Raw genomic sequence first — 27,186 nt, forward strand, 5'->3', positions numbered from 1 at the left:
CTGCCCTGGTTATTACTGGGCTTTGATGCTGGGCCTGGGCAGCCCATCTTTCTGATTGTGCTTCCTGAGTCATCCTGTTTGGCTGAAGCTCCTGGCATTTCTCTTTTCATCCTAGCAATGGGCTCCTAATCCAGCCATCCTATCCTCAGATTTCCAGTGTGTCTATTCCCTTTCAAGCTCCACTCTCCATTCCTCATGATTGGACAGGTTTCTAGGACATGGCTTATGGACACTGATAAAATATAGTGGTTCTGGAACCTGAGACTGACATATTCTAGCTCTGATGTTACTAACTGAGGACTGGGAGTTAGTGACTTCACTGCTCTAGGGTTCCATTTCCTTATCTATAAAGTAGAAATAATAATTGCACCTGCCTCAGAGGGTCATTGTGAGAATTAGATGGGACAGTCTATGTGAAGCCTCCCCATGCCCAGCACTTACTGAGTGCAATCTGTTATTGTTATTAATGCTACAATAAAGGCCTCAAATAGTCCATTTTTGCCACTCATACATCACTTTGTTCCCTACTACCTTATAGAGACTCTCAGCAATTTTCTCTTTCCTGCAGAGTTTCTGCCCTTTGGATTCATCTTGAAGACTCTCAACCAGCTTGCCTTATTTCCCAACTCCAGCTGCAACAGACAAAGTGGCTCCCTGGTGACTGTTCTGCTCCCCCTCCCCATCTCTTACCCCCTTCCAGATGGCTGGGTCCAAATGACTTCTGTCAGCCAATGGCAAGTGTCACTTCCATGTTGCAGCATTTAAGAACTGGTGTCTAGTACCTCAGCTCTTTCTTCCTCTGCCAGCCTGGGGCCCTTAATGCTAAATGGGGCAGAGCTCCAAGAGCACCCATGTTGGACATGTAGCTGGGCAAGAAGGAACTCGTGGTGTGGTGTGTTATGTCTAATAAAATGTTGGGGTTGACTTGTTACTGCAGCAGAGCTAGTTTAGCCCTGACTAATATAGCAACTTTTAGACTGACAATCTGTTAATGAGCCTCTTCTAGCCAGTCTGCATTCCTTAGTTGTCCTGGAGGGATTCCCAGGCTGTATAAGGACTCCTCTCCCAGGACCCTTGGAGAGCTAACCTCTTGAGCATCCCCTTATGCTAGAACTGGCCGTGCCAGTAAAGGCTGGTTGCAGCCAATGACCCTCAAGAGTCTTTCTGGAGTCAGTAAGAGATTCTAGGAATTCATTTCACTTTTCCCTTTGCCAGAATTACTAGACTCCGATCCAGGAAACATGATAGTCAATGTATCTGGACTTGTCTCAATTCCTTAAATATGCCAATAACTTCTTATGTTCATTGGTCCCTCCGCCTATAATATTTTTACCCCTATACCTCCTCCCTGGCTAACAATCTCCAAGTCTCAAAATAAGTGCCGCTTACTCCAGGAAGCCTTCCTCGATTTCCCCAACTTGGTGAGGAACCATTAGCTATATACTCCAATGCCACCCAAACTTGCCTTGAGTAACACTAAGAGCATTTGCATTTCTTGTTTAGTGTCTTCTCTGCTAAGCTATAAATTTTACGATGACAGGGGCTTCAGCTTGTTTATTTACCATTCTACTCTCTCATTTCCAAATTCTGCACCTGGAAGAGAGTAGGTGCTTACAAATTATCCGCTGATCCATAAAAATTATCTGCCTTTACAAATGAGGGGGAGAACAATTTAGATAGCTGGCCTCTTCAACACGAAAAAGCAAGCTCTTACATTAAAATCGCATATCTGGAATGAGATGACTCTCCTTTGAGATAGCCCATAACTCACTGTACTGTAAAGAATTGTTTCCCACAAATTGCTTTCTGCAAAGTTTAGCTCCATTTTGAAAATACGAAATAAAATCAGATCTGTGGCTTCTTGATTCTGCCTCATACATTAGCTCACTGAGATGTTGGCACTATTTTTATGGGCTAGAAATTAGTGGCATGTTCATAAAAAGAAATGTCATGAAAGCCTAGCTCAAGATCTCCAAATTAGAAAGTGCACACAATTCTGATGAATAGAGAACCCCAGAACAGAGCAACACCCTCCAGACAGGCTCAGTATTGAATTATGTGGGCTTTTCATCCTTTAGCTCTACAAAGAAAAAATTCAAACAGAGCAAAATGCTTGGAGAAAACTTTCTACCCGCCCCTCTGAGTCAACAAATGACAGAAGCTATCCCAGGACATCCTTTCTATTACACACTCTCGTGGCAAAGATAACAACCCCCCACATAGTCTTGGATGGAGTGTTGGAAAACCAGCTTTTTGAATAAGCCACTAGGAGCCATTTTTGAATTAATTTTCTGGGTTGGAATAGAAATGGAAGCAACTCATCCAATAAAAAGAACATGGTAACGAGATCCACCCACATATATCAGCTTTTCATGTCTCGTTTCTGGCGTATCTATATCAGTATCTCTCTATATGTCTAGTTTTAATGCTATGCAAGAGTACATGACTACATCATGAAAGGCAACTTAGTAATTTATTTGATTTCTAAATAAAATGAGTGCTTTGGTTGGCGTGTTTTTTTATTCCCTCCTGCACTCAACCAAATATTGTGGCTCTTGGTAAAAGAATATTTTTTTTCCTGCTTATAAAACCCTCATTCTCATATTTTGGTAATATCTCTGTTGTGACATCTAGAAATTCTAAGTCTTTGAGAAAATCTGCATTGCTTTTTAACACTGAATACTTTGACAGTTGGGGCAATTTTCTCGTCGCTCACCCCAGAGAATTGAAGCTGCTCTCTTTCTAGCTTGTGCATCAAGGGAAATTACAAGACACTGCAAGTTTTCTCTCCTGATTACAGAAACCCTTTCTGATTGTGCCACTGAAAAGACCAAACACATGCAGACATTTGAAATAAGAACCAGTCCTGACTGTTTATTACTGCTTGTTAACTCTTCCTGAGTCCATAAAACGACAGTAACTTGACATTACTGCAGAGAAGAGAGTGGTGCTTGCAGGGGGAAGTGCCATGGAAATGAATTTTGCAGTGGTCGTTTCAGAGCTTCCAGACTCTAATCAAAGGGGCTCAAAGTTGGTTAGGAGAAGTCTTGAACGTCATGCAATTCAACGAGCCCGATGAGGTTTGAGTCCTCATGTATACGCTCCTTAATTCCTCAAAAACGTGCAGTGACTTACCAGATGCACTCCGCCACTGAGCCAGAGTTTCCTAGATGCAAGCAGGCTGTGTGAGCCCGGCAGGAGGCAACCTACCTTTGTTCATGCCCAAACAGGGGTGATGAGTGCCCTGTTCATTCTGTAGGCAGTTCTAGAGGCCAGAAGCCAGAGATCCAGGTGTGGGCAAGGTTGGTTCCTCTCTCTGGTCTCTCCCCCTGTCTTCACATGGCATTCTTCTTGTGTCTTCTGTGTGTCTCGCCTCTTCTTTTAAGGATGCCACCAGTCCTATGGGATTTAGGGTCTACCCTAATCCCATATGACCTCATTTAATTGCATCTGCAAAGACCCTATTTCCAGATAAGACCACATCCTGAGATTCTGGGGTGACATGAATTTTTAGGGGATACTGGTCAACCCACCGCAGAAGATATAATGGCACCTACTGCTCGGGGTGGGTGTGAGGATTAAAAGTATGTGACTAAACAGAGGGGACACAGAGGAGTGCCTGTCCCCCAGGGCAAGCTGTCTTGGTAACCACCTCCACGCCCAGGTACTATTCTTGCACGGTGCATGCATATCTTCATCCTGAGGTCAATGCTTTCAGTTTCTGGTGACAAACTTTTAGCCTCTAAGATGGTTCCCATTGGACATATGAGGCAAACTTTGGGTCTAAATGTTCTCTTACCTTTTCTGCCTCTTTGCCCATGTCTTGACGAACTCTTTGGTGCTTGGAGAAAAACTGGCAGAAATACGATCTGGAAACTGATTCACAGTTGTGTTTGCCTCTGACTCTGAGAGTGAAGAAGTTTGCTTTGTGCCTTTTAGGAGAAGTTTTCCAGGGACACAATTGCTAGCGATTAGGCTGTAAAGGGGTCCTGATATTTAGGAACAGATGGCATTTCTGGTCCACTGCTATCAGCTGTTCCATCTGGCATCCTGTGGCCCGGGTCTGAGTGAGGGGCTGAGTCACATCCAGACCTGACCATTTGTCTCTGCTCCATGTTTCACAACTTGGGAAAAAAGTAAATCCGAGTCAACTTACTGTGTTTTAAAATGTGTTTCCTGTGGTTCTGGCAGGCATTATTGGCTCAAAAAATAATTCCTGGATTGTTTTATCAGCATAATCCTGGAGTTTAAAGTGAGGTTCAACCCAAACAGGTCTGTGCTTTTCTTTCTCTTTCTTTAATTCTTATCCAATCTATGAAATATTTTCTGGATTTAGCTGAAATCAGGATCAGAGTTAAAAAGCGTGCTGGGTCTGATGAGTGGTTCTCAGTGGTCACATGGACTGGCATCCCCTTCAGGGTTTGTTGAGAACAGAGAGGGGGTCCCCTCCCACACAGGTTCTGATTCAGAAGGTCTGGGTGAGGCTGGAGAATCTGCTTTTCTAAGAGTTTCCTAAGGGATGTGGGTGCTTCTGGTGTACACTTGGAGAACAACCTAGATCAATGGTATTGATCAATGTCTCCATGAATGGACATGAAGAATTTATTTCTTCCCCAAGTATTTCCTTTTTTCTTTTTCTTTTCTTTTCTTTCTTTCTTTTTTTTTTAAAAGTAGTTTTCAGTGCTACTGGTGAACACTGAGGCCTAAGCACATCCCGAAACCACACACCAGGCAACTGGCCTGTGAGGTGGGTACTCGTAGTAGTACCTTTCCAGGGTCAGACAGGTTAAACAAGCTGCCCAAACCCCACAGCTGGGCGGTGACAGACCCTGGGTCCTGGGTCCTTACATTGCTGATGTTGGGCTCATTTCTCATGAAACATTCAGATACCAACTATTAGTATTCAAGGTATCCAAGTTTCACCCTTCCTTCTTTATTTGGGACATTAGCCTTCATTCTGTCTCCTATGCCAGTTGAAATATCTCCTCCTTCTTCGAAGCATCTCACATTATGGGATATTTATTTATATCAGAATGTTGACTGCTCTTCAGCAAGGTAAGCATAAGGAATTTGTTCATATGGTTACACTTACTCAATTTTGTTCACTCTGAGATCATGGCTTACCTCTTTCTGTGCGCACACGTGTGTGACGGTATGCGTAAACCGTCCTTTCTTTCACAAGAGAAAGGTAATAATGGTGTTTCAAGTTCTTTGAAAAATATTCTTCCTGGGCAAAATAGAAAGTTGGTATCCTTTTGACAGTCCTCACAATTTTGAGGGGGTGGTGGTGGAATTTTTGGTAACATTTTAAACCCTGGCCACCATGGACCTCTATCACTGATAATCTGAAAGATCTTTATCATGTGTAGTTGTACTCACTTGGATCTCTGCATTTGGCTATTCCAAGACATGTGCACACATGTACACATGGGCATATATACTCACGTGCACACACATGTATGCACTTGGGCACCCATACACTTTGTCAAGCTAATCATCTACACAGGTGAGTGGGAGAAAGCATGCTATTTGGGTTAGAAAGTCTGCTTCTGTCTGTAAGTAGCTGTACAAACACCCCAAGCATATATTGGCCATGAAACCCCAGTGCTGAGGACATCAGCTTCTAGTCCTCTTCCTGGGTCTTCTTCTCCATGGAGAAATTCTGGGCCTCAGCCCCTCTTTCCCTATTTCCTTACTCGAAGGGTTAGCTGTCAAGATATCTCCAATTTTTTGATAACATTTTGAGAGATGGAAACTTCTGCCAAAGAAAATTATTCTCTCATTGGTGTGTTGTGTATTTTCAATATTCCATTAGACTCAGTCTACTTATCTCTATAATTTCAAATTGTACCATATCACTTATGGGTTGCAAAAAGATTTTCACAGGCAAGTTCAGTACAATTGCGGGATGGTGTGTTTATCAATTTCCTCAAAATGTCATCTAAATTCATATTTCACATTCCAAGATCTGTGCTGTGTTCTCTCTCCATCTCGTAGAGCAAAAAATTACACACATCCAACTATCACTTCTAATATGAATAAAAAGTGTTCTTCACTTTATCTATTCGAAACCAATATCCCTGAAGAATTTAAATATCTCACTTTTTTCCTTTATTTCTTACAAAATAGCCCCAGGAGAAACCCATCAGACACGTCTCAGCCATCCACTCAGAGGGCTATGGGCTAAGTCAAGAAATCAAATCCCATTTGTAAAACAAGGCAAAACTTAAAAAAAAAAATCTATTAAAGTTGAGTTAATGACAGACACAAAGATAGACCAATGGCATCATATCAGGCTTCTGATACTCTGTCCAGTTCTTGCCACCTGGCCACCTATCAGCTGTGTGACCCTGAACAAGTTTCCTATCCTCTCTGAGCTTCATTTCCTTACGTGTACTGTGAAGAAGGAAACAGCTCCCCAAATTCAAGGCGAGTAAGAATTAAATGTGATTTCATGTAAAGTATTTGACTCAAAGTCTGGGGCACACTGACTTTTTAATAAAAGTTAGGTCCTATTATTAGTACTATTTTTACTATCAAATAAAGACTCTTTGATAAATGAAGTTTGTTTCATTCCCTCTGATTGCCTAACCTTGCTTTTATATGTTTTCATCCCTCTGCCAGGAACAGTTATCCTCCACTTCTTTCCAGAACCTTTTTTCTTACTCTCTTAGAGTAAGAAAAGTCAGATGTCCTTGGGCGACATCTGGCCCACCACTTGCTTTTGTAAATAAAGTTTTATTGGAACCCAGTTGTGCTTATTTGTTTATGCGCTGTCTATGACTACTTCTGTGCTACAATGGCAAAGTTGAGTACTTGCAACTGAGACCATATGGCCCACAAAACCTAAAATATTTACTATGTGGCCTTGGACAGAGAAAGCTTGCTGGTCCCTGCTCTAACCCCCCAGGTTAGGACATCCCATTCCTGGCCACCCTCCTCAGCCCTCTGAGACAAAGTTACTTCTCTGGCCACGGCATGTCCCTGGTCCCAGATATCACATTGCCACAATCATTTCCATGTCTACCACCCTGCACCATTGCAGTGGACATCAGCTCTCCCATTTTGAAACTCCAGGCTCGGAGAGTACAGACTTTTTAGAAAGGGCAGGCCCTGAGGGGTGGGTGGAGAGCCTCTGGAATCTCAGCTGCAAGCAGGGAGATGAGAAGGGAGCAGAGAGGGTTTTTGTGAAGCGTGCATGCTACACACACCTCACAGATTCCTGTGCACAGAGCTCTGCCTGCAATAAGTGATCTTCTGAATCAACCCTTAACTCCTCACTCATCCATTAGCAGCCTGAGAAAGTACAAACACACACACAAACACATCAGTCCCACATGGCACTTTGTGCCTATTGTAGAGCATCTTAAAGACAGATGCCAGGAGGGAACGCTGGATTCACTTAGCTCTCTGTCTTCATTTTGTTCTCCTAAAGGCAGACCCCTAAGACAATGATTTGGGTGCAAATAGCTTATCCAGGAGGTGATCCCAAGAACCACAAGGAGGGAGGGGGAGAAGAAAGAGCCAGAAAATGAATAAAGTCACGCGTGGGGCAGTGAGGAGCAGGTCACTGCCATGGGCAACGGGGTTCAATCCCACAGGGAGACCATGTACAGCAATCCTGGAGCTGTTCCACTCAAAGGGCAAGGATGTGGTATTTGCCTCCACCTTATCTCTCAAAGGTTCATGGCTGCTCCTAAGCAAACAGCAGAGGCTCATGATGAGACAGGGCCCCAGGAAGGCAGCTGCAGAACTGGAGAAGCCAACAGCCCCTCTGGGACAGTGAGTGCTGGAGGATCTTGATGGCTACCAGTGGCTACTGCTACAGTGTCTAACCCAAGAGGCAGGGCCGATGGGTAATCAGGTGTGAGGCAATGCATGAGTTACCTCTAATTTTCCATTCCATCTCCTCCCTGCTCTCTTTGGAACTCCAGTAAATGGTTGAACCAGGGACACTAGAAGGAAAGTACTGCCCTGAATCAGTAGGCTCTACATTTACTAAGCAAAAATTATTTTTAAATCAAGTGATGAGACTCGTGGTCAATTTTTACTTAAAAACATGTGCCATGAGACAGGATCAGGCAACTCAGAGCTATGCCAGCAGGCAGGGTGGTATTAAATATGAACAGTCTGGTTCAGCTAAGCATTCCAATTGCCTTTGGAAATGTGTTCTTGGGTCTATAATTCCCTCCCAAAGGAGCAACCAATTATCATTACTCTACTATTAAGAATGGGATTAAGACCATATACCAGTTAATGCTGCTTCTAAACCCTGTTAAAGGAGTTGGGCTTTCTAGCCAAATATGCTTTGAAAACACCATGGGCATCACATGTATTTGGCTGAAATTTATCCAAATTCCTCTACATACTCTTCATTCATGCAACCGTTTTCCAAGCCCCTATCAGGAAGGATACTTCTGAACACGAACATGTTGCAAACCTCTTCAGGAAGCCCAGAGTTGACAGAGGAGAGAGACTATAATCAAAACATTGTTTTTCCCCATGATAACTTCATTAGTAGGATGAGAATAATTTGCGTGTAAAAATGGGGAGGGAGAGATAAACTCTTCAGAGGAAGGCTGGGAAGGCTACATAGAGGAGCTGATCAAACCAGATCTGGATGGCAAAGGACATGAGTTTCAATGGTAGCAGGGGACACAGCTTATGTGTGTTACTAATCCTGCTGCTGCCCTGTGACCAACCTCCCCAACCCTCCTGCCTTAAAGTAATGACAAACACTATCTCACATAGTGGCTGTGGTTTAGGAATTCAGGAGCCCCTTAGCTAGATGATTCGGGTGTCAAGTTGCCTGGGAGCTAGCCATCAAGAAAGGGGTGAGGCTGTAGTTATTCCAAAGCTGAAGAGGTTAGAGGATTTATTTCCAAGATGACTTGGTCACATTGCCGCTGAGTCAGTGCTGCCTGCTGGAAGGTGGCTGGAGCTCTTTGCCATGAGCCTCCTCCAAAAGGCTACACATGGGTCCTCACGACACAGCCACCGGCTTCCCCCAAAGCAAGGAAGAACAAGAGCAATCTAGGCTTGGGAGGCTCCCAATGTCATTTCTGCTAGATCCTATTGTTTGCACGTGGAGTGGGAGCTACCTAACAGTTTGGATACCAGAAGGTAGGAATCGCAGGGGACCCTCTTGGGGCCTGGCTGCCTTATATGCAAAAGTAAAGAGTGCATCATCCTGAGGGAACAGGGAAAATGCTGATGTCATTGGAATGCAGGATGAGTTAGGGAAATAGTGGCAGGAGGCAAAAATCAGAAAGCTTGGGTCTGATCCCAACCCAGCATTCCAGGCACCCTAACAGCCTTGAGAGTGGAGGTATGACCTCAGGCTACTTTTCATTTTTGGATGTGTACACTGGCTGCCCCAGGCCCTTGGCTACAAGATTTGCCAAACAATATTCTGCTCTAATCGAATGGCCAGGAATGGCCATTCCTTCCCTAGATCCAACTGTTGGACTCAATCAATGGATTCACTTAGGGGCCATGAGCACAAAGTTTAATATTCACAATCTGATGAGTTTTCTTCCTTTTCTATCTGTTAAGAGAACTGTTGAGAGGCCTTCTACTGAAGTGTCCCTGGGGACCCACTGTGGGGGGGCTCTGTGATGGTAGACACAGGGGAGGCAAAGGCATAGAGCAGCCAAGGAGAATGTCTCTGTCTGGTAACCAGGGGTGGGGGAGATGGAGGGATGGGCAGGCGAGTGAACCCGGCAGAAGTGAGATCTCCTGGAGAGAAGGGGTGTCTTTAGCAAGGGTGAGGGGATGGGGATGGAGCTCGTCTAAGCCACAGCCTTAAACGTTTTTGTGCCAGGGACACTTTAAGCAGCCTGATCAATTTGTAGACCCCTTCCTAGAATATGTTTTCTAACACATAAAAAATCATAGGATGACAAAGGAAACTCATTATATTGAAATAAAGTTGAGGTCATAGGTCCAAGTCCTGTTTTAGCAGTTCATCAATAACGGGGTCTAGTGGTAAATCTAGTGATCAGATTCATTTCAAGGGAGTAGGGGGCCGACATATCTCTGACATATCTGCATCTTCTGTGATGTGATATGAAAACACCCGTGACTTTTGTCGTTGACAGTAGTGGGAACAGCTAACACTGTCCTGCTCTGCTTATCCTCCCTCAGGAAGAAAATACGAAATTGTGGTTAATGGTTAAAGAAAATAAACTTGAAATGTTTTCTCATCCACATTCACGTGCCCCCATCTAGAGTCTGTTCACAGACCTCAGATTCGGACCCTGGCTCTAAGGGAAATTTATAGGACGTTTTTATAGAGAAGAGAGATCTTCAAGTAAGAAATTCTGATGCTTTGTTTGAGGCTGTTTTTTTCCTTTTTCTTTCCTTATTTTTAAAGATTTTATTAATTTATTGAGAGAGAGCAAGAGTGAGAGAGCGCAAAGCAGGGGGGGCAGCAGAGGCAGAGGGAGAAGCGGGCTCCCCGCTCAGTGGGGCTCCATCCCGGGGCCCTGAGATCATGATGAGCTGAAGGCAGCCTCTTACTTGTCTGAGCCACCCAGGCGCCCCTGATTTTCTCTCTCTCTCTCTCTCTCTTTTTTTTTTTTTTTTTTTTTGATTTTCTCTTTTTAAAGATCACACTCTTGTGTCACTATGGGACTTAACTGGCAGGACACTAATTGCTTGCTTGTATGAATCTATTTCCTATTTTTAAAAACACTGCTACCAACTAATGTTATTTAAGAAAAACATTCTTCGAAGCCACAACTCTTGTTATCCTGGGAGACCAGGTAATCTCATTACCTGCTCTGACACCAGTGGCCACCGGGGCTCGAGCTCTGCTTGGGCATCTGGAGGAGGGCATGAGGCTGTTAGCTCTCATCCGGCAGCCACCTGCACGGCACACACACTACTTAGAAGGGACCTAGCTCCGGGGGAGGGTCCCATCTTGACCGAATGGAGAACACCAACTCTGAGTCATATATATCTGGCTCGCCCCTGCTCCCCAACTCCCTCAGCAAAGGAAATTGTCGACAAAGCCTCGACTGTCCTCATGCACTCATCCCAGAGCAGGGAACATTTGGCACGCTGAGTGATTTCAGATGACATTAACCCTTTCTTTCAATAGGAAATTCACCATGTGCTACACTCAAGAAACCCCCTCCAAAGTTCTTCATGCACAGTGAGCCCTCATCAGAGAAATAAGGGTTAGGTTGGAAGCTCCACTTTTCCATCCTCAGGTTTCTTTGTGGAGAGAATTGAGTTGATGTGCATTCTGTGTTCTGCCCCAGTGCATCCATTTAGATGGTGCCTTTTCCTATTTTTCTGGCTACAAAGGTGTCTTAGGGGCTAAGGGATGCCCTGCTGCTTCCTCCTGCCCTCACTCCCCTGGGGGAGAAGGAGGGAGCCACTAGATTATGAGTGTGGCATCTCCCAGGCTAGCCCTCTGCCTGTCCCCTCTGTCCCCCTCTCTCCCTGTCTCTGTCTCTCCCCTCCTGCCTGGCAGAGGATTCCTGGGGTGGGATCCACCTGTGCAGGTGTGTCCTATCCTTGTCCCATTCTCCTCACAGCTGGGTGGAGCCAAGTCTCTAATTCAAGCACAAAACACTAGCAAATTTATTTGCCCACAGACTCTTGGCTCTCTTTGTCAATCAGCTTCATTGTAACCAAGCTTGTGGTTTGGCCTCCACAGTGTCCTGTGTTTTGTTCCTTAGCGGGTTCTAATTTGGGAAGGGAAAGGCAGGATGCTGTTCGTGAGCCCTAACACCCCAACACTACAGCATTTACCTGAATGAATCAAGACCTCACCTTACACCCTTGGCTTAACTGATAAGGATGTGACCATTCTCATCAACGTATAGCAAGCCTGTACAACGTGCAGCTGCCCACACGATGCAAAGAACCATGCTCCCATGGAGACTCTGCAAGGCTGGATGTATGGAATGAGAGCAGTGCTGGGGGGCTCTACTGTGCCCTTGATGAGACCTGATGGAAGCCACTGCCTGAAGACAACACTGGCATTTCCCTCCCAGTCTCCATGGGACTAGCTGGGCTGGTGAGCAGTCCCTCAACCTTCCAGGGAGGCCCTGGGATATGCTTTATAAAGACCCTGGCTACAACACCTCTGGGGAGTCCTCAGGTCCTGTCACTATTTTGTTACTGGTGACGATGCCTACTATGGTTGAGAGCTGTCTGCGTGCCACAGCTGATACACGTCACATCATTGTCATGACCTTCAATGGTCCAAACCACGTGAAGTAGGCTGTATCAGTTCCCTGTGGTCGCTGTAACAAATTGTATAACTTAGTGGCTTGGAAGTGACATGGATTCATTACCTTACAGTTCTGGAGGTCAGAAGTCTAAAGTGGGGGGGTCTCGCTGGTGCCATCAAGGTGTTGGCAAGGTGGCCTTCTTTCTGGAGATTCTACGGGTGAACTGGTTTTCTTGTCTTTTCCTATTTCTAGAAGCTGCTTACGTCTCTTAGATGATGACCCTTCCTTCCATCTTCAAGGCCAGAAGCATAGCATCTTTAAATCTCTCTCTGACTTTGACTCTCCTGCCTCCTCTGTGATCATGTGAGGCCCAAATAGAAAACCCAGAATAATCTCCATATTTTGACATGCTCGACTTAATCATACTTGCAAAGTTCCTTTTCCCTGCAAGGTAACATATTCACAGGCTCTGGGGATCAGGATGAGGACATTTTGGGGGTCATTATTCTGTCTACCCACAGGTCATGTTTTGAACTGCATTTTAGAGGTGGAAATGGAAGCTCAGAGAGGTGAAGTGACTTTTCCAAGGTCACACAGCTAACAGGATGCACAGTCCAGATTCCTCCTCAGGGCTCTAGAATTCCCAGATGCATGCTCCGAGCCTTGCTAATGGGAGAGCTGTGGGAAACCAAGTCAAGTTTTCTAAAGGTTTGAAGAGGCTCCGAAGAAAGAACAAAGAAATCCCTGATACAAGTTTCATAAACTCTAAGGCCATCCTTTATTTGTTATATTTTTAAAATATTTTATTTATTTATTCATGAGACACACACAAAGAGAGGCAGAGACATAGGCAGAGGGAGAAGCAGGCTCCCTGTAGGGAGCCTAATGTGGGACTTGATCCCAGGACCCCAGGATCATGACCTGAACGGAAGGAATACACTCAATCCCTGGGCCACCCAGGGGTCCTATAGTTGTTAAGATTTTCTCCTCAATATGGCCCCTGCTTTTCTCTCAGCAGTGTGGGGGAGAAGACAAAGCAGAAACTTGGAGGTAAAGTCCAGTCCCCAGGCTCAGCCATGTGAAGCAGGCAAGTCACATTAGCCCTCGGGAACTCCGTTAGCCCTGTGATAAAATGGGCAGCCCTGTGAGTGTTATGGCCTTTATTTAATGCCTGGCTGGAAAACCGGATGCTGTACTTATTCCCACAGTAGCTGCCCAGAGAGAGTGTGACACTCTTGCATATATCATGAGCTAATCTAATACCAAGATTAGGTAAGAATGGAGAAGTCCCTCATTTTTCCCTAATCCCAGGAATCCAGAGCCCACAGAGACAGAAAATTAGGGCCCAAGAAGTCTTCCATGGAGGAAAATAAGTCTGCAAAAACAGTTCATAAGACACAGGAGAGAAAATATCTAAAGGAATTTAATTTTGATTCCTGCTTTCGAGGTCCATATAAATAGAGATGCTGTTCATTGAATTTCAACAGTCCTTTCCACAGCTGTTCTTTGCAAAGGTCAAAAAACATTCATTTCCCACGGTTGTCTTAAAAACACAGAAGCACACACCACAGTATGTCTATTAAGCTGCCTGTTGGAACTGGTGACAGGAAAAGTGAGCAGCTGGTCAGCGTGTGTTCTTGACTAGGGAAGCCACTACCACGGCTGTGTCACTTAAGGAAATAGAAATGCTTATCATTTCAAGTGCAGAAGTGTTGACATCATTTGCCCTAAAAACATTCCCTCTTGACGTCTGAAATGTGTTTTTTTGTGATCACAGCGATATCGGCAGAGGCCCTGGTGCCTACTGGTTCCCACTGCTTTCTCACTGATTAAACAGGCTCACACAGAAACTAGTCTCAACTCAAAGGTTGAGAGATCCATCATGGTGTGGCATCCTAACCCCTAGAGTCCCCTGTCCAGGAGTATCAGGGTCCAAGATACAACTGCTTTTCAAGATAATGAGCAAAATTGTATTTTCATCACCAAGACAATACACGGTCACTGCATCCAAAGAAGAAAATACAGAGAACATCAACACTAGCCCCCACACACCTGTTACTCTTCTAAGTATGTGCTAGTATTGATTCATTTAATCTTCATGACAACCCTTTGGGGAGGCACATTATGATTCCCATTTTGCAGGTGAAGAAACTGAGGCACATCTCCAGCCATAAGGGTTTTGTTCTCTATATTGTGCTACTTTCACACAATGGAGCCCTCTGGGAGCATTAGCAGTGATGTGAAAGAAGAATATTTGATGATCTGGCAATCATAATTACAGCTGCCCGTTGTTCAAGATACCGACGTTCCCAGTATCACAGAGCTTGGAAGAGGCGGGGCTGAAATTTGAACTCAGGTAACCTAGACCTGAGACTACCAGCTCACACACGGCACTGTAAGAAAAGCAAGACCTGAAAGGGCAACTCTGAACACATTCACACAAATCCTTTCACATCTTGGATCACGATGACATTTGTTATTGACTGAATGTTTCCATCCCTCTCGAATACATAGGTTGAAGCCTTAACCCCCAGTAGAGTGGTATTAGAAAGTGGGGCTTTTAGGAGGTAATTAGATTTAGATGAGGATGGGAGAGTGGGGCTCTCATGATGTGGCTAGTGTCCTTATAAGACGACGAAGAGAGAAGAGAGCTTCCTCTCTCTGCATGGGGAGATAGCGCAAGAAGGAGGCCACCCAGGGCTCTCACCAAGAACCAATTGGCCAGTACCTTGCTCTTGCACTTTCAGCCTCCAGAACTGTGGGAAATTCATTTCTGTTGTGTGAGCCCCCCAATCAATGGTATTTTGTTATAACAGCCGAACAGAATAAAGCGATGCGCATAGACAAACAAAAAACAATCACAGTTTATGTGATGTTTTGCAAACTGCTCAATAACATGCTGTGAACATCTTTCCATGTCATCATCCATTCTTTTATCACATCATTTTACATGACTTAATGGGATCCCAATGTAGGATCAGGAGATATATAGATATAGATATAGATATTTTAAATATTTTATTTATTTATTTATTTATTTATTTATTTATTTATTTATTTATTTGACAGAGAGAGAGAGAGCGAGCACACAAGCAGGTCGAGTGGAAGGCAGAGGGACAAGGAGACAGAGGGAGAGGCAGGCAGAGAGAGAAGCAGATTTCCCGCTGAGCAGAGAGCCCAACGCAGGGCTCAATCCCAGGACTCTGAGAATATGACCTGAGCTGAAAGCAGATGCCGCCCAGGCACCCCACTTTTTATATTTTTTAATGATTACAGTTTCAATGGTTATATAAGTATCTATATATATTCTCAATTTTGCCTCTTGGTCTACAAAACACTTAATATCCGGTCCTTAAATAGAAAATCCCCAATCTCTATGTGCTCTCTATTTATGTATTTATTTTGAGAGAGAGAGAGAGAAAGAGAGAGAGAGAGAATCCCAAGTGGACTCCCCACTGAGACCAGAGCCCAAAGCAGGGCTCAACCCCATGACCCTGAGATCATGACCTGAGCTGGAATCAAGAGTCGGCTGCTCAACCAACTGAGCCACGCAGGTGCCTGGAGAAATATGCACGCTCTAAAAGAACTTTTCCCAAAAAAGAAAAAGTTCTTCAGTTTTTAGGGTACTTCACATAAAGTAAGATGGAGAGATTTAAAATGATAGAAAAATAGAAGTACTCTAAATTCATCATCGCCCTGCATTTTAAGTTATTTTTACCATATAAAAAAAGAGAGACAGAAAAGAAGTAAAGCTCAGAGAATTACACATTTGTCAAATATGAAAAGATGAATCACTGTTAATGACAGAGCGAAGTGTCTCTTGATTCAACATGTACCAAGCAACTCCTGATTGTCTAATACTCTTTGAGGCACAAGAACAGAGACACATGATAGGCTGTTGTTTACTCAGCTATTACCAACCTGTGGAATTTAGATTCAAGTGGTAACTCCTTATCTGTCTCCTTGAGAGGGCTAGAAATCTGTGAATCAGCTACTCATCGTTCACCAAGGATTCTTGAGCTGCCTCCAAAATGCCTCTGCTGATCGTCTCCCCTCCAGCTTGCCAGCTTTCCCTCTGAGTCACAGCTCTGCGAGCACCGTGGTGAACAGAGCCGTGTTTCATGTTTAAATACGGTTGGTGGCCTTGCATTTACATTAGGATACATCTGTAATCCCTAGGATGACATTCGAAGCCCTTTACAATCTTGTACTGACTCCCTGCCCTTTTGTGGGATTTCTCTGGAACACCCTCAACTCCCCATATCTCTTCAAGTCATGTATGGTGCTACAGCTTTGCTCATGCTGTTCCCTCATGAGGCCCATCCCTCAACTCCTCCACTGCAGCTTTCCAACCACCCATCAAGGCTTAGTTCAAACAGCACGTCTTCCTGTGTGCGTGTTGCTGACAGGTCTGCTTTCTTCCTCGCCCGGCAGCTCGTTCTCTGTGTCCCTGATGTCCAGCACTCTGGCGTGGACTCAACAGACATTGGTGGGTGCTGGATACTTATACATCATTATCTGTCCCTGGATTGTGGTAGGTGGATTGCCTCAGTGTTTCACTGAACTTTAGAAGTCTGCCAGAGTCTCTGCTGTGTGGCCAGAGTATAAATGTACTCCTCCCTGCAGGAGGAAGAAATCCCCCCTCTGTGATGTGATGCTTCTTAATTCTCATTGTGACCATGAACATAACTAATATCCACTGATATTTACAGGGTGCTAAGTGCTTGACATATCTTATTGAATCATCCCGCTAAGCCTAGAAGGTGGGGACTATGATTATCCTCATTGTGGCAGATGAAGAGCCAAGGCTTGCACAGGCTAACTGACCTGCCTAGTCCTCACAGCTGATAAGAGGCTATGAATCTCTAGAGTCTGAAGCTGGCTCTCACGCTCTAGATCCATGGCTCTCAGACCAGATTTCAGCCAGGTTGAAGTCCTACTAGGGGACTGGAGACAGCTCTTGCTTTCATGGGTGGACAGGCCAACCTCGGAGGATGGGGGAAGAGCTTAGAGACGCCAACAGAATGGGACTCACCACGGTCTCCTGCTAGAATTTCTCCAGAGTCAGGAAGTGTAGGAGGCCACAAGGGAAGCCCTGTTTCTCTGTCTCCAGCCCCACTGCCATCAGCAGGAAGCCAGCATGTTTCCAACTAAGTTTCAGACCCCAGGGCTTCTTTAGCATCATGCCTCATGAACATCCCATTCCATTTCATTTGCTGACACAACAGAGCAAGTGTGACTCACATAGGGTGGTTCACCATCTGTGTTTCATTTGCAAGGATAATGTGTTATTTTAAAAATAATAAGACAATTTATTTACATCTACTTCTTCCCCCTTCTATTTTCTCAGCAGCAAGTGATAAAAAAAAATAGAGAAAATTATCCCAACAAAAATATTTATGAGTAAATAGCTCACAGGAATGGGGAGGATGCTGTTATCTAAATAATTCTGGGCCTGCCCACCAAAATAAAGAAGGAGAATATTCCTGACAGCATGATTGAATTGTGTGTAATTACTGCCAATGTTTTAAACATGATGATAATGAGAAAAGTATTAGCATTAGATCAGAGAGGCCTGAAAACATTTATTTTCCTGATAGTATGACGGCTATTCTTTCATTCGAGACATGGGAGAAATGCTACCCCTTGCAATTATTCCTTTATTTTTAGGCAGCTTGACTTGATATCATCATTTTCACAGATTTTTTTTTTTTTTACTATGCTTCTAGAGATGTGGTCTACGTGACAGTATCTTAGCCTGGATCATCTTGACCAAGCACATAGCTCTCTTTAGACTTGCAGCCACACGTCCAATTTCATTGACTATTTTGCGTAGCATGCTCCACCACATTCTTTGGCTTTCTTTGACATAATCAAGGACTGCTAACTCTCTCATAGCAAATACATGCACATAAATCTAAAAATAAGTCTTATGTGATACTTACCATGGAAGGAAATGCTCAGTTTTCCCTTTTGGCCTAAAAATTGAGGGCATTATAAAGTCTCAGAAAATCCTTTACCAGCTGAAAATAGAAAATAAATTACATTCAGAGGCCTAATGTCTCTTATTATGTGTACATTTTTATGGATAGGCTATCACTTTCCTTAGATTATCTGGAGGATAATAAATATTAAGCTGAAGGTGAATTCAAACAAAGATAGAAAAGTGCTCAACCTCCTTAAAAAGACTAATGATACTCTCACAATGCAAGTGTTAAGATTGAATTTTAAGGGCATCTTTTGGAAACCGTTTTTATTTGTTAAAAAAAAAAAAAAGAGGAGGAGGAGGAGGAGGAAGAGAAAGAAGTAGAGGAGGAGGACCAGGAAGTAGAGGGGGAGGAGCAGGAGGGAGTGGAGGGGGAGGGAGAGGAGGAAGAGGGGTAGAGAAGACAGAAGAGGAAAAGAAGAGAAGGAGAGGGGGAGGGGGAGGAGGAGAGAAAGGGGAGGAAACAAAAAAGAAAAACAAACCAAACCCACCAAACTGACCATTAGCTACTCTGAGTGGTTTCAAATTGTGGCTGTGTTCAGAAAAGTTGGCAGATTTCAGCTGATGAATTCCAGTCTCCCAGCCAAGATGATCAACTAAATAAACCATTTATCAAATGTTAGGGACCTTTATCTGATTTTATTTTGTAGTGCAGCCAGACATAGTTTAAAAACATAGACAGAGCTGTCAGAATGAGGGGCTGAGTATGGTTATGGAAAAGAATAAAACAGTGCCCCAGATGAACCCAATTTCGTTCAGTAGGATATATGGCTCTTATTTTCTCCAAACGTTTCCCCAAACATTTACTCAAGAGACACAGATCCTCATGCCCATCCTATTCACCAAGGTGTTTCTTAGAGCCTAATGCAGTCCTGACACAAGGCGGGTAGAAGGTGAGTACATTAGATTACTGGATGATTACACAAGGGTAATACTAAGCTCTCAATGAAAATAAAATAATTTTTTGTTTGTATACCCATGCAAGGGTGTGGATCTTACAGTAAATTCTGAGATCATCTGTAAGATATTTACTAATAAGTACAAATGGAATGAACAGAAGCCATCCATCTATCCATCCATCTATCCATCTATCCATCCATCCATCCATCCATCCATCCATCCATCCAACAAATCTTTACCAAGTGCCTATTATTCACTTAGCTCTAAGTTTGGCAACAGGAATATGGAGATGGAATAAAGATCCAAGATCTCTTTCTTTGGGTAGTTGATATTCTGGTATGGTTTCAGAAAAAGCAAACAGAAGAGCCTGTACTGGAAAACGCACCATGTTTCCAAGTGAAATCTGATGTCTATTCACATAGAGCTTATGAAAACGTAAGGACAATATATGGTCACTGCAGCTGCTCTCACAATTCAGCTGCGAAATCTGAGGAATTGCAACAAAACCCTGCCCAGCGTCAGGAAAACCGAAGAGGTCTGACTCACAGGACAAAGTGAATGTGGTGTGCACACTGTGGAAAGAGTCTTTTTTGTATCAGCAACATGTGGGTAGAAACAATAGCCAGGCTCTCAGCTGGTAGCTTTTGGGAACTGGAGCCTGGGTTCTCAGGAGCCATAGAAAGTATGACACATGCTAATAGCTATGTTTGTGCAATGCTTTGCTGTTTGCAAAACTGGAGGAAGAGGTGCTATAGTCGGTGGTGCAGATGTCATTATCATAGTCATTACTGATGAGGAAATGGGCTCAGAGAGGTTGAATGATTTTCTCAAGGTCACACAGCTGACCAGGTAGAAAACTGACTCTCCCAGGCAGCATCCTGCAGAGCAAATTTCACCTTGAAGATAGTCAATAAATATTTTCAGTAACTGGAGCCTCAAGGTTGGAAAAGATATTAAGGATATGACCTTTACTAATGAACTGAATCCCTTTCTATGACATCCTACCCAGGGCAGTCTGTTTGAATACATCCCACAATGGGGAACTCACTACTCACCTTTACAATTTACCACTACAACCACTAATGAGGATTATGATAGCCTTTATTTATTTATTTATTTATTTATTTATTTATTTAATATTTTATTTATTTATACATGAGAAACATAGAGATAGGCAAAGAAACAGGCAGAGGGAGAAGCAGGCTCCCTGTGAGGAGCTCAATGCGGGACTCAATCCTGGGATCACAACCTGAGCCAAAGACAGGCGCTCAACTACTGAGCCACCCAGGTGCCCCGGTAGCCCGTATTTAGAATAAACAAGGTAGTTTGTGTACTTTGACACATCTGATCCTCACCAACCCATTTGAGGGAGGCGCTGTTATTTCCAGCTCGTGGGTAAATAACTAAAGCAGGGAGAGACCAAATAGCTCACTGTTATGGGTTGAATTGTGTCCCCTAAACAGATACATATAAGTCTTGACCCCTTGTACCTGTAAATTGCACCTTATTTGGAAATAGGTTCTTAGGTCATTAAGGTGGGTCCTAATCCAATACAACTGGAGTGTTATAGGAAGACACAGGCACGTACAGAGGGAAGATAATGCGAAAGCACACGGAAGAAGGACATGCAGAGATGAAGGTAGAGATTGGAGGCCTGTGTCTCCAAGCTAAGGAAAGCTCAGGATGGCTGGCAGCCCCCAGAAGCTGGAAGAGGCAATAACGGGTCCTCCCCTAGAGGCTTCAAAGGGGAGAAAAACACTCAACTCCGAAAACACCCAGATCTCAGACTTCTGGCCTCCCGGACTGTGAGAGAATACATTTCTCTTATTTTAAGCTCCCTGAATTGTGGTATTTTGTTACAGCCATTCTAGGAAACAAATATGTTCACCTAGGTGGAAAAACAGGCGATGGGGGCGGGTCCCCCTCTGAGTCATAAGTACACTGAAACGTGGTCTCCAAAGGCAAGGATTCCTCAGCTTGCTGCATGTTTGAATCACTTGGAATTTTTTTAAAGATTTTTTTAAAGGTTTTATTTACTCATGAGACACACACACACACACACACACACACACACACAGAGAGAAAGAGAGAGGCAGAGACACAGGCAGAGGGAGAAGCAGGCTCCATGCAAGGAGCCTGACGTGGGACTCGATCCCAAGTCTCCAGAATCAGGCCCTGGGCTGAAGGCAGCGCTAAACCGCTGAGCCACCTGGGCTGCCCACTTGGAATTTTTTTTAAGCTACCGATGCCTATGCCCTACTACCTGAGACTCACACTTCATGGCTCTAGGCTTCTGCTGGAGCACTGTGATTTCTAGAGCTCCTCAGCCAAGTTTAAGAAACTCTGTCCCAGTTCACTCTACTACTCACCAGATGGGGACCAAGTAGAATAAATTCCCTGATTCCAATGGCATCTATTTGGCAATGGTGGCCCGTCAAATAGGAAGCCAAGTCAGCAGCCGATCACGGTTAGGAGGAAAAGGAGGGGGTCATTTATGGGTCCTCAGAAGATGGAGACAGAGGGTGAGCTGCCTTCGAGCATTTTCACGTGACCCAAAGCAGTTGCGCAACAATGTGTGCATGTGCTGTGGGTCCAGTGGCTGCATCAATGTGAGCAACAATGTGTGCATGTGCTGTGGGTCCAGTGGCTGCATCACCCCCAATGCAGCAGGAAATGAACGGTGATGACCCTGTGACGGCAGCCCCGCACAGAGATGCCACACGTTCCCAGCTGCCCGCCTCTCTCCCTCACACCCTTCCTGCCCTTTATTGCTCGGTACGTATTTGCTGAGCTCTCATGTGCTAAGGCCTGGGAATGCGTCAGGAAATGAGCTGGACACAGTCCCTTTCCTCCTCAGAGTATGGAGAGGAGCAGATGAGTGAGGGCACCTGCCTCAGTTGGCCCCACTGGAGAGACATCCGAGGAGTGAGGGTGGGAAGAAAAGGCAATAGTCAAGATGGTGATGTTAAAGATCATTTACCGGCATCTTTGACCCTCTCCCTGACATGCTTTATGACAAATTAACTATGGGAAAGGTGGGTTCGAAGACAACAGTGCCTGTGGCCTCCCCTGATGTCTCACCTCACCTGCCAGGGTCCTCCCTGAGGACATATACTCATTCAAGGAAAGGTACGAAATGGAAAATCAAGGTGAAAAATTGTTGTCCTATCAACAATGTCAACCAGCGGGCTTCCAGAGCCTCCACTCCCAATCAGGTGGGGCCAAACAGGAGCAAACCATTTGTATAATCTCAGGGGCTCTGGCTCCAGGAGGAGTCCTCGACTTACTCATTTACACCCACAGGATTCAATGCACAAACATGCTTGAGATCCCAGGCCTGAACACCCATCAATGAAACAACAATTGGTTTGAACCCTAGCAAGGTTTTCAGGGGTCCCAGTGGAATGTAGTCTTAAAAATAAATGGTGCATACATGTTTTAAATGTTCTGCTCAGAGGGTCCAGAAGTAGATTTTAAAACCACACCCAGGACAGGATGCCTACTCAGAAGTTCTCCAGAAATAATGACAAACAATCCCACAGCCCTCCTGCAGGAGCCCATGGTGGGCATGTGACCGTATGAAAGGGGCAGGGAGATCTGAAGTCTGATGTGCAAGTTCTGTGCCTTTAAAGATGAGGAGCGTGGAGTCACGTTTCACCGTTTCAGCAAACTCACCGGAGAGAAGCTTAGCACAGCACCAGTAAACAGACAAGGCTTGCCTAAATTCAGGGACATTTCTTTCCTTCAGATTGCACCGATGTTGCCTGGGTCAGCAGTGAACTCTGGAAACCCTCACGGAGAAGTGACACTCTTCATTCCTTTTCATTGATTTTCCCATTTCAGTTAAATTGTGTTTATCTTTTTTGGGGGAGCCGTTTATGTATTGTGGCCAGAAACGCTTAATTCAACTCCCATAATTACATACTTATTGCAAGTTAACAAAAACCCGAAAGAAGAGGTCATGAGCTTAAAACACATTTGTCCCCAAAATAAACCTCAAAAAATGGAATAATCTATTATATTACACTTTGGTTTATAAATAGAGACTTACAAAACATTTCTGTCAGTAGGAAGAGAAGCTGAGCCAGAGAAATCACTGCATTTCATCTTTGCCTTGTAAAAATTTGCAAGTACCTTCGGGAGGATTGGGGAAAGCTGGTGTGTGTGTGTGTGTGTGTGTGTGTGTGTGTGTGTGTCCACACATGCATGCACATGCATGCTGGGCAGGGAATAAACAGGCAGAAAGTCATTCCTTGCCTCCGAAGAAGATAATACAGCATCAAGCAGCCATAAACACGGGGCAGGCTGGAAAGAGAATGGGACACAACACGATGGAAGTGGACTCGGTACACTCCTTTCCCCCCTGCTTTCCTATTTTTAACTAGTAATAATCACATCTTCTAAGTGACAGCCACGATTTCGATGCAGATCTCGTTCTCTTCCTCCCTTCCAGGAATTCTCATTCCTCGCTACAGCTTCCCACCCCTGAAGTGCAAAATCTTAGTGTCATTTCCAACTATTCTTGCCTGTCCCCCAAAAAACGTACAGTGAGGATTTTTAGGAGTGCTCGAAGTGTGCTAGTAGGCAGTGGGGCTACAGACATGCAAAGGATCACAGCCTCTGTTCTTCGTAGGTATATGGTCGAGGCCAGCATTGCCCACCAGAACTTTCTAAGATGGGGACAATATTCTATATCTGTCCTGGATGATACATGTTTACATTTTCATTTTTATTAACATAAATTTAAATTTAAATAACTGCGTGTGGCCAGTGGTTATTGTGTTGGGTAATACACATCTACACCCAGAGGAAAGGGATACTCTTTAGACATATGGCAGCTTAAAGGGGCATGTGCCATACTATGGCTACAGGTAAGTAGAGTCAGAGAGAGGCTGGAGGAGCACCAAGGTGGTGGAAGACTCAGGTCTCAGAAAGACTCTTCTTTTTTTTAGAGAGAGCACAAGTGGGGACAGGCAAAGGGAGAGAGAGAATATCAAGCCGACTCCATGCCCAGCATGGGCTTGATTTTATGACCCTGAGATCATGACCTGAGCCAAAATCATGAGTTGGGTGCTCAGCCAACTGAGCCACCCAGGCTGTTCCTTAAGGAGCTTCTTAAACACAGTGGCTCTAAACCCAGACTCTTGTGAGAAGCTACAGTGTGGAAAATCAGAAAGAAGAGGAGAAGACATTTCTGATCCAAGCATTTGCTTAGTCAAAGACATGAGGGGGAAAGGTACCAGCCCATTAGGGAAACCCAGCAGTCACTGTGGGGAAGGTGGTACTTGCACATCAAGGGGGACTGCTGGGGTCATGTCTGTAGGTTGATGTCATGTAAGGAATGAAGAATCCTGGGACAAGAGCAGATTTGGGGGTGGGGGAAGGGGTGAGGGGCAGAAAGGAATCCCTAAGTTGGTTTAAAATGCTGTTTTTGAAGGGCCAAGAGTCTCTCCTACTGAGGGTAGCCTGTGGGGAGCTGCAGAGAGGGACCCAGAACTCAGGAGAAGGGCCAGGGCCAGGGTGCACATGTGAGGCAACATAAGTGGCACAGGAGCATACACCCTGTGTACATGGGACTGTGACCACCAGCTTTGTCCGACAGTCTCATCTTATGTAACTGATTAACTGCATGTGGAAAATGGCCCTACAATTTCTAAAATTTGTGATTTTCAGGAAGGTTGCAATTGGAATTTTTAAAAAATAAATAAAAATATCTTGGGGGAACCTGGGTAGCTCAGTCAGTTGAGCATCAATCAGCCTTTGGCTCAGGTCCTAATCTCAGGATCCTGGGATTGAGCCCTGTGTCAGGCTCCCTGCTCAACAGGGAGTCTGCTTCTCCCTCTCCCTCTACTCCTCCCCCTGCTCATACTTGTCTCTCTCTCTCTCTTTCAAATAAATAAATAAAATTTTAAAAATATGAAATCTAAATATTTTGACATGGCAACTAATGTGGAAACTTGAAATCACCCTGGGCAGAAACAATGAGCAAGAGTGTAGACTGACTAAAGTCCATGCAGATCTCATTCTCATTCTCACCGGGTCACCGGTGTTTGTCACCTGACCTACAAGATGGGTGAGGGTGCCCAGTGATAACCTGAGGTTGAAGCAGGAGAGGTTCCAGGGAAACAGTGGCACACATGGCAGAGGGCGTGGGGAAGAAGAGAAGTGGATGCCACTTGACTCTGTGATCTTGGACAAAACTCCTTCCCTTCCTTCTGTCCCTCCCCCGCCTCCTTGTCTGCCCTTCCTTCCTCCCTCCCATCCTCTCCCTTTGGCAGATGGGTAAGGAGGGATCGAGTCCCATCACAAGGGCTCATGAATAAGCACTTGGTGAGGAAACAGAGGCATCAGGTTGAATGAATACAAATAACTCCAAAGGATGCAGCCTTTCAGAGAGTGTGTTTTTTGGGTTCGCATTTCCCTTTATAGATTTCCCTACCCAACCACGTGTAAACACCTCATTTCCACCCCTCTGTATAAAGTGCCTTTGCCTGAAGCCTCACATCTTCCCTCCTGTGAAAGCCACGTTCGATTCTTATGAAAAAGAAGATGTGCGCCTTTCAGCTCACCTCCCGGTCCAGCAAGGCAGGTGACACGACAGTGACGATGTCCCCTTTTTCAGGATCTATGTAGAACATGTTTGGAGACGGCTTGTCAGGTGTCTGCTGACGGATATTGTACCGCAGGAGGGCATTATCTGTGGCCGGGTCATCCGCATCAAAGGCTGTCATCCGCATCACCGTGGTCCCTGAGGGGGAAGGACAGAAAGGCAGGAGACGGTTACTCAGGGGACAGTGATGGGCAGAGATGCCCCCTCCCTGGCAATGGCCATGGGCTGATGTACCAATCGCTTTCCACATTAAAAGGGAAAGCATTTCCCGAGCCCTGTTATATTTTTGCTTTTCTTTCGTTCTCCCTCCTCCATCACGTTAAAAGACCTGAAATAAAGAAAAGAAATCTTTGCTGTTCAGCAGATTGACAGCTTAATTTTTCCTTCTGCTGATATGCTGTTTATTTTCACAGGCTTTTCATTCAATTGTGGATGTGGCTGCATGACAATGGCCTTTATTTTAAAAACTCTTATTGAATGCCTACTACATGTGGGGCCCTGGGCCTGGTGATGAAGAAAACAGAGGGGAGCGAAGGCATTCTCTGGTGCTCAGCAGGTCAGAGATTGGCAAGAGAGACAGCATATAACAAAATAATCAACCATAACAAGTGCATCGAGAGAGAGCATTATGAATACACAGGAAAACCATCTCATCTACCCTGACATTCAGGAAAAGTCCCCGGTGTGGAAATCTAAGGGGTGAGTAGGTGTAAGCAAGGTGAAGGAGAGGGGCTCCAGCAGGAAAAGATGTTCCAGTTAAAAGGAACATGAGCAAATGCTATTTGAGCCTTCACTGTGTGACCACCACACTGTTGTAGGCACTTAAGCTACAAAGAAATTAGAGAGAGATGAAGATGATGTGGACTACTTGATCATGGCAAGGGTTGATAAGGATGTCAGACACCGGGTCTTGCTTACACACCGCTCATATGACAAAGAACTGGTGTTAGCCACTTTTGAGGACAATTGAGCAGCAACTAGTGAAAGAAAAATACAGTCACCCATTTGGCACCTACCACCAAGAAACACTTGCGTGTGTCCACAAAGGGTTCTTGCAAGGATGTTCACCGCAGGATTATCCATCATGGTGAAAGATTTGGAAACAATCTAACCGTCCAAACAACAGAGAAATTACTAAAATGATGAGATTCTCTGCACTAGGAACAATTTTGTAGTAGTTTGAAGAAGGTTGTGGGTCTAATGCGTTCTAGCATGGAAGGCTCTCCAAGAAAGAGTATTATATGAAATTATCAGGTTGAAGAATGTTATCCATAGTATGGTGTCATTTTTGTGAACCTGCTTCCACACAAAAAATGCCACAATACTTTATACGTATATTTTGCCGGTAGAGTTTATGTTCAAAAAAGTATAGCAGGTCTAATACAAGTGAACTTCACATTGGTTATGGTGGTATAGGGGAGCAAATCTTGCCATCCCAAGATATGCCTCTTTGGCATATTGATTAATTTAACCTGGTTATTTTTAAGAAACTGCAGACACAA

General features: G+C 44.5%; 1 protein-coding gene across 1 annotated transcript in view; it reads right to left on the bottom strand.

Moving 5' to 3' along the window:
• Nucleotides 1–27,186, bottom strand: part of CDH13 (cadherin 13) — a 1,001,392-nt gene that overhangs the window by 216,811 nt on the left and 757,395 nt on the right. Inside the window, exon 7 of the mRNA XM_041770316.1 lies at nucleotides 25,644–25,822. Within this exon, the coding sequence (XP_041626250.1) occupies nucleotides 25,644–25,822 (179 nt within the window). The remainder of the gene's footprint in view (nucleotides 1–25,643; nucleotides 25,823–27,186) is intronic.

The sequence above is a fragment of the Vulpes lagopus genome, chromosome 10, assembly GCF_018345385.1.
Source record: "Vulpes lagopus strain Blue_001 chromosome 10, ASM1834538v1, whole genome shotgun sequence".
In the NCBI taxonomy this organism is placed as follows: domain Eukaryota; kingdom Metazoa; phylum Chordata; class Mammalia; order Carnivora; family Canidae; genus Vulpes; species Vulpes lagopus.